We start from the raw sequence: 8,368 nt of genomic DNA, 5'->3' as shown, positions 1-8,368 counted from the left end.
CCACCCAGCTCTCAAATAAATCCACAGAGAGACTTACTATTACTTATAAATACTCAACCTTATCTGGGCTTATTTCTAGCCAACTTTTCTTAACTTAAATAATTCCATGTATCTTTTTATCTAGACATTTCCTTTTCTTAATTTTATATTCTTATTTTCACTTTTACTCCTGGCTGGCTATGTGACTGGGTGTCTGGCCCTTTCTTTTCTTGCTCCTTTCTCCCTTCTCCCAGCTTTCTCCTTCTATGTATTCTTTCTGCCTGCCAGTCCCAGCCTATCTTTTCTCTTGACGTGCTATTGGCCATTCAGTTCTATATTAGTCTAATCAGGTGTTTAGTCAGGCAAAGCAGCACAACTTCACAGAATTACACAAATAACACATAAAAGAATGCAACACATCTTTGCATCATTAAACAAATGTTCCACAGCATAAACAAATGTAGCACATCTTAAAATAATATTCTTCAACTGATGTGAGGAGAGGATAGAGCACAGAATAGACAGAGGGATAACTAACCATAAATACATTTCAAAATGTTCATATGGAAAATTACTACTAAAGGATCCTCCTTGAATATATATATGGATGTATACTGAGTATGTATGCGGTTGGAGTTCCCTTAGATTGGGTTAATAATTCCCCTAGTAGAGAAAGCAGGGTATGAAAGAAAATGCTCAGTGTCAGGAATGGGTTATCTTTGTCCAAGTTGTTAGACAGTGGCATCCAATTGACCCCCAAACATTTCAGGCTATGCCAGTGCTCTTGGTTTCTCTCCAGAACTTGGCAGTAAGCCTGTTTCCTTGAAGTCTCCACATATTTGGGTTACAAAACATGTAGAAATTGAGCAGAGATCATCTGGAAGCTTAATTTCTACTAGCTAGCTTTTATTGTATAAGACGTTGGTATGACCACACCTATGTGTGTGTCCTTGTGTGTGCTATGGGTGCAGATGCACTGAGAAGTCAGAAATGTTGAATCTCCTTGAGCTGGAGCTGAAGGCTGACAGGATGCTGATAACTGAATTGGGATCTTCTGGAAAATCAGTTAGTGCTCTTTAACAAAGAAGCTATTTCAAGCCTTATCATGAAACTCTCTAAGGCCCACACTGTCACCTTGACATCCTCAGTCCTCACATAGTTGCTTTACCTTCAGCCCCATTTTCTGTTCCATGTCTCAATAGAGAAGGAAAAGTATGACTTATGTTATGTCAGTGATTGCAATTCAGAGTCAACTGAAAACAAAATCAGTGTGATGATTTATTTCATATCTTCTTTTACATTTTCTGGGCAACTGACCTCATTTTTCTACACATAGAAGGCAGGGAATGATTCCAGAATTGTAAAGGTGGCAGTAAGATATATAATTAAAAGGAGTAATACTAGCAAAGAAAGGTTTTATATTTTATAAATTTGTAATTAACACATGACGACTTTTTCTGTTCATGGCCAACTATGAACTTTTTATATTAATTTGTATGTGATGTAGTATTGCATGAAGTTAACAAACCCTTATAAAAATAATAATATTTGTAAACTAATAAGAAATATAATAGGAGCCAATGAAGACATAAAACATGGATTAAAACTGAGCTTCTTGTATTGACATAAAATGGCAAGGTCTCAAATAAATCAAAGAAATAAAATTTATATAAGAATAAATCAATATTCCTAGAACCTGGGTTCTGGAAATTTGTTTGAAGAGTTGACGGAAACAGACAACATACTAAGAAAGGAACCACTTCAATGATACTTGCCTATTTCCTTGGCCTTCAAGAGAATTCTTATACATTTTCTCCTGTATCATATACAACTGTCTCCACTTCTGGCCCTTCCTCTGAGCTCTCTGTCTTCCCTCAACACCCTATTGTCTTCATGGGTACGGCGGTCATGGACTACTCTAACTTGTTTGCTCAACTACCTTCAGAAGTTAAGTAAGACTATTGCAGAAAGAAATACCTGGGTGGAGCTTAAAGACACTGAAAAGTTAGGAACAGGAAGAAAAGGGAGAGATACCAGTGCTGTGGCTCAAGTTGGATGACAGAATGTGAAGAAGTTGCCCAGAGACTCTAAGTATGACTCAATAGGAAGAATATACGTCTGAGATCTATTGGTAAACATGCCATATAAAATGCAGAGTAATACCATAATAGCTTTTATATTCCTACATCACACTGGAATTTATATATATATATATAATCTTTAATTACTCATCATACTATATATACACATTATATATATATATAATACAATCACTTTGTATCCTATAAAAATTTATAATTTTTGTTAGATTACAAAATGAAACAAATCAAAAGTATAAATATTTTAAGGGGATAAGGATAGATAATGGAGGCACAAACACAAGGCCCAGAATGAAGCCACCCTTGGATAGCATTTGTTTTGAGTCTATTGTCTGCCATCTCCCATATGCCCAGCTCCTTTGTGTGTACTCCACGCATCAAGTGTAGAGATTAAGTTCTCATATCTTCTTTTCCCTTATCCACAAAAATGACTAAGAAAACATCTAATTCCAGAAACACAGCCTGGGAGAAGGAAATAGAAACAAATTCAGGTACAAATATAGAATGAATTTCATCTTCAGGTCTAGAAGTTAATGAAGTGAAGGGTTGCAGATGATCTTCAAGCTGAGCTCCCAGACATAAATTAATGTGTATCTGAGAGTGAATTACATTTTTCAATCCTCCAAAGCATATTGCTCTTGGTCAGATTTTCTGGGTGGTTGTGATAGTCTCAAAATCATACAGGTAGAACTGTCCCTCAAGATGCTCATATTAGTAGAGATTGATATATGGTAATTTCAGCTCAAAATTGTTAAGAATCCCATAGTCTCTGGGAAAACTGGAAACAATTTCTAGCAATTCCCACATCTTATGGAAGTTTCTAAAGCAACTGTTTGGTCTTTTACTGATGTTGATGTAGCCAGTCCACATTACCTATAGCAGAGGCCTCATATAGGTGTCTGAGGCTCTCATCTTCCTTTCTTCATCTCACCTACCACATGTAGAGTCCAGTTGCTGAGCACCTCTGAGGCAGAGTCAACAAGACTGGAGCAAAGAACTATGACTCATGCTGAGCACCCATGCAATAAAATAAAAGGGTAGATATGTAGTTAGACAGGCCCATAGGATTGAGGAAATTGGCCCAAACCAGTTGGCAAGGCATGCACATAGCGTACTTTCTTATGAGCCAACCTTGAGCCTGCCTAAGGGCCTAGCAATAGGCACTTTCAGAGTTCCTAGTTGCTGTCAGAGTTCTTGATCATGCCCAGCCAATGAGGAATGACCGCTCAATGCCACCAGATTGGGATACAGTTTGGGTGCTGGGAGGACGGTACATAAGGCCTTCTCCATTATTGGATAAACAAGTCTGCTGTCTGCCTTCAGCTGACTTGCAGTGTCTGTGTTGTTGATGCTACACTTTCTCAACCCCCCTCCCTGTAGGGAGCCAATAGGATCCAGTAACACTTAGGAATGTAGAATACCATCTTTTTAATAAGATCATAATAGAATAAATTGGAGAAAACAGTATATTTAATAGACAAAGTCAGATGTGTCCCCTGAAGATAATGAATTACACAATGAGTTTGTTCTGTCTATCCTGTTGAGTGTAGCACCTGAAATTTTAGCTAACGTGATGACGAGTAAAGTAAATGCAGTGTGTGCATATTTTGAAAAAAAAAGAAATAGGTTGTCAAAGAACACAAAAATGCTAACAAAGTAATAAAAGTGTCCTTTCAGACAAATTAATTTTCTTCTCAGAAGTTCTGAATCGATAGGGGAGACTTTAAAACCCATATTGATTTCATGCCTTACCATACTCACCTCCAAGTAGAGTTATCACTTACCATTTTCTATGGGGCTGAAGAACTGGTCCTTGGGTTATGTCAGAAATGGATGGACAGATGAAGATTTGAGCTCCCAGCCCTTGAGTATGACCTGCATTTTTCTACCTCAGTCTGGACCTTAAGTACTTCTAACTGATTTTCACCCTGTCACAGACTGGATTTTGTGTCTTTGGGTTCTTGGATGTCTAACAAGATCACAGTTCAGTCCCATACAGGCAATAACAACCCTTATCATTGAATGTAAGAGGAAAATTCAGACTCTGAGGGACTCAGAATTGCTTGACTGGATCTGCACATTTTGTGTACCACAAGCTTTTTATAAACAACTTTTTCAATGAGACTGGGCTCAGAGCTTTCAGAAAACATAAAATTATGACTGAGGATGCCATTGAAGACTATTTTCACTAGGTTTTGCTAACTTTATACAAACTAGAGTCATCTACAAGAGACAACGTTAATTGAAAAATTGCCCCTGTATTGTCCTGTAGACAGGCCTCTGGGGGGAATATTCTTGATTGGTTAATAATTGATGTGGGAGAGCTCAGCCCACTGTGTGCCATTTTAACCATGGGTGGTTGGACCTTGATGGTATAAGATAGCAATCCAAGCAAGCTCCTGGGTAATGGAGCCTATAAGCAGTGTTCCTCTATGGACCCTGCTGCAGTTCCTATCTTGAGTGTCTACTTCTAATTCTCTTCATGAAGAACTATAAGGAATAATATGGAACAAATCCTTTTCTCCATAAGTTGCTTTAGATCGTGGTGTTTTATCAAAAAAAAAAAAAAAAAAGAAACCTAACTAGTACAGAGACAATGTTTGATCACTTCATCAATTTTGGGTACCCCTTAAACCTCCCACTTCTGCTAAATTCCAGTGAGCCATGGAGTGGAGCACTTGCATCAGGGGATATTGATAGCTGCTAATCTATGATGGGTGGAAGTCATTTGGACTGTAGAGTTTTAGAGTTTCCTATTCTATTTCTAGGCTAGAGCTCTTCTTAGAGAGGAGAACTGAGTGACTCTATACATTAAGAAAGATAGATCAGGAGTCCTTATATGAGACCAGAAGGTCAAGGGGGTCACTTGATTTTAACTGCCCCTGAGGATCATTCCTAAAATTGCCATAGCATCTAATGTCCCATTGTGGTTGGCAGTCACAAAGTCCAGAGAAAAACGAGCCTGGTATGACATCCTGGCATGTTGCTGTGAGTCCAGGGTCCATGAGATGTTGTATTTTCCTTCCTGGATCAGAATAAATCTGCCAAATCCCATCAGTGAGCTACACTGCGTGGTTATGGACTCTCCTGGGCCATAATGGACAGGGCTGGGCCAGACGGACAGATAGGGATTTCATAGGATTCTAAGATACAAAAGGCATTGTGTGAAATGAACAAAGCTCCCCACACTGTCCTCCAGCCTTGATAACTAAGAGAAGCACCCCTGAAGAGTAGAACTCCTTCTAAGGGGAGAGCCTGTGCTGGAACCCCATAGAGTCCTCTCACCTGTTATTACTGGCTCCAGAATGTCACTGTGCTCTGATCTGCCAGTAGGGCTCTTATAGTAACACTTATATTTTCCTGCAAAGTCCTTTGACATGTGTTTGATGTAGAACTTAGCCTTGTTCCTCCATTCCAGAGGGAACTCTCTGTCCCAAGGATCTATGCTTCCTTCTTTATGCACAAGGCACTCCATGGCCTCTGAGAGCCCCTGACACCAAATAATCACAGGTGTATAGAAGGAAAGCACAGAGTCTGACTCAACCCAGATGATGGGCTTTGGGAGGGTACCTGCAGGGAAATCAAAGGCTGAATCCCAGTACACTCCTCCCTCAGACTAAAGCTCTTAACATAGAGAAATCACAGGCATTACAACATTAGCTCATAAGTACTTTTCTCCATTCAGTTGTGAAGAATTGATTGGCCCACCAGAGAGCAAAGGGGAGGTCTGATCTTCAGAATGAACAGTCACAGCCTGGGATGCACGGAAACACTCACCAGCCAGTACTTTAGTACTGTGTCCCACACTCAGACCTGAAAGAAAATTCTCTTTGAGATCTTTTTCCCTATAGCCAGGGTGGGTTTCCTGGGGTCTCCATATGAATCAGACCTGGCTTGGATTAGGGTCCCTTACAGACTTGTGTGTCCACTCTGGCTCTTCATATCTTACCAAAGCAAAGCAATGCTCTAAGCATGGAGATCATGGTGAGTCTTGTCAATGTTCTTAGTTCTGCTCCTGGGATGGTATGACTGTGTTTTTTAGAACCACCAGACAGGCTGTTGTCATTCTGAGGGCAGGTCCATTCTGTCATAGATTTGCCACATGAGCTCTATCACCAGAGGGCATACTTCCCTTTTTCTCTGTAGTAAACAGGGTTTGGTTAATTATTGAGATCTATAGAGTATTTAGACAAAAATGTGTTTTTTCTCTATTCCTTACAGCTTTCCACATGGCCTATGTGTTTTCCAAGCCAGAGTCAATACTCACAAGGAATCCATGGTCATTGTACTGTAGATTGTATCTTTCTTCACATCTCTCTTTGTTTGCCTTTCACATATGGGGGCTTTGATATTTGTTTTCATTTTTTAGATTAACATTTCCATTTGTGCCTGTTTTGGTTTAGTTAGCACATTATTTACTTTAAAAAATAAATTAGTCCTTCGAAAGTTTTGGATTTATATACTGAGGGGTCAGTCTCTGTTCAGATGGTGTCACTAAAGAACAGGGAACATGAGATGCGCCAACACCTCCTGGGGCTGTTTGAGCAGACCTAATTCTCTGGAACACTAGGTGATTCATAATTCAGTCCCAGCTAAATGGAGAACCTCTAGTTTTCTGACAAAGCCCAGGCTTTTGCCTGATTCCTGTTTTTTCGTCTGCAGACAAATTGTCTAGACATACTGCCCCTACCCAATACACCCTCACATAACATGGGTTGCATGCCATTTGGGCTCATTGGACAGCAACTTGATATGAACTTAGCTGACTGGGTAATATATGCATATATACCAGTGAACACACACATTAAACCAGATCCACACCTTGACGCTAGTCTCTGGAGTCTGCTTCCAGGGAAACTCTTTGTGACTCGGTCTCCCTCCCCCTTCCCCCACTGAGCTGCAGGTGAGAGAGAGAAAACCCCAACAGTATACAATGGGTTCTGTCCACTGTCACTTCGTGCTCTCCTGTCTTCCTCCTACTTCATTCAGCTCTCCCTTTTTCTGTCTTCTAATTTTTTTTTTGCCACACAGATTCTGTGTGACCATGGGTTTGTAACTGTCCCTCAGATTCTGGCAGTGTTTTCTAGTTGACACACAAGTGAAGATAATAACTCCTCCAAAGAACTTTGCTGTGGAGCTAAAGCTGGTCTGGGACTCCATGATGCTCACACAATGCCTGACTTTCCCATTGTTTTCAAATCTGTTCACCCTCTTTATGTCTTTACACTTACAATGATTGTTGATCAGTAAGGTCTTACTTTTCAATTGGACATTTTTTCTCTTAAAAGAGAAAAACTGTTCTTATGTCTCTTTTTCCTTTTTTGCTATCTTTCTTTGTGATTTGCTGATGTCTTTCCTTGTGTTCTCCTCTTTCTTATGTTCTTCTGTATACAATTTCTTCATGAATACTCTGAGGGTAACATAAGACATTTCATACTCTAAATAGCCTATTTTGCATTGGTAGGAACTTCAGTTTGTGATTTCATCTTTCTTGCTTTGCCTAGACATTCCTTGACTTTGAAAGAGCCTCTTTCAGAATGGCTCACGTGTTGAGGTAAGAGCAAGTTCTGAAGAATCAAGGGCTGTAAGAAATGGGCTCATGTTGGTGGCCTGCTTGCCACCTTGGACCAGGGTGACACTCAGGCCTAGACTGCTGCCTAGGGCCATATCTAGGCCTGTGACAGCCAGAGTCTATATCCATGACCCATACTGCCACCAAGGCCATTGAGATGTCTGGATTATGGACTACCACCTGAAGCCATTTTGGCATCCAGGGTCCATGCTGCCACTCAGGCCATGCTGATCCGAGTGGCCTGTGCTGCCATCAGCAGACATGATGACATCCAGGCCTTGGGATGCTGCCAGCGGCATGTCTGGGTTCAAGTAGCAAAGGTCTGTGTTGATGTCCACAGCTTCAATAACCACTGAAAGCTATGAAGATGACTAGGATCTGGTCAAACACCTAAGTCCATGTTGGTCTCCAAGGACCATGCTTCCCCCGGGATCATTCTAATCTGGATGGCCTATGATGACACCCACAACCATGATGGCATCCAAACTGGGGATGTAGCAAGGGACCATGTCTGCATGTGTAGCCCTACCACAGCCAGGGTCTGGGTTGTTATCTATGACTCCTGATGCCGTTAAAGAGCATACCAATACCTGGGTTCTGGGACATTACCTGAGGTCATGCTGCAGCTGAGTGGTCTGCAATGTCACAAGTTGCCATAGTGATGTCCAGGCTGGGCTATAGCTAAGGGCCATGTCTTGGTCTGTAGCCCAACTGCAGC

The 8,368-nt window shown here is 40.8% G+C and overlaps 1 protein-coding gene across 1 annotated transcript; it reads right to left on the bottom strand.

The window, feature by feature from the left end:
- Window positions 1-4,903: 4,903 nt before the first annotated feature.
- Window positions 4,904-7,745, bottom strand: LOC128124180 (leukocyte immunoglobulin-like receptor subfamily B member 4A). The gene is given in 4 exon segments (XM_052760373.1): window positions 4,904-4,995; window positions 4,998-5,212; window positions 5,354-5,648; window positions 7,625-7,745. Coding segments are annotated over 4 exon segments (723 nt in total).
- Between the last annotated feature and the right edge of the window lie 623 nt (window positions 7,746-8,368).

Source organism: Peromyscus californicus, unplaced genomic scaffold (assembly GCF_007827085.1).
Source record: "Peromyscus californicus insignis strain IS unplaced genomic scaffold, ASM782708v3 Scaffold_4__1_contigs__length_199733344, whole genome shotgun sequence".
NCBI classification, from domain to species: Eukaryota; Metazoa; Chordata; class Mammalia; order Rodentia; family Cricetidae; genus Peromyscus; species Peromyscus californicus.
Note: the sequence above shows the minus strand (reverse complement) of the source record. Positions and strands in the feature narration are given on the sequence as shown.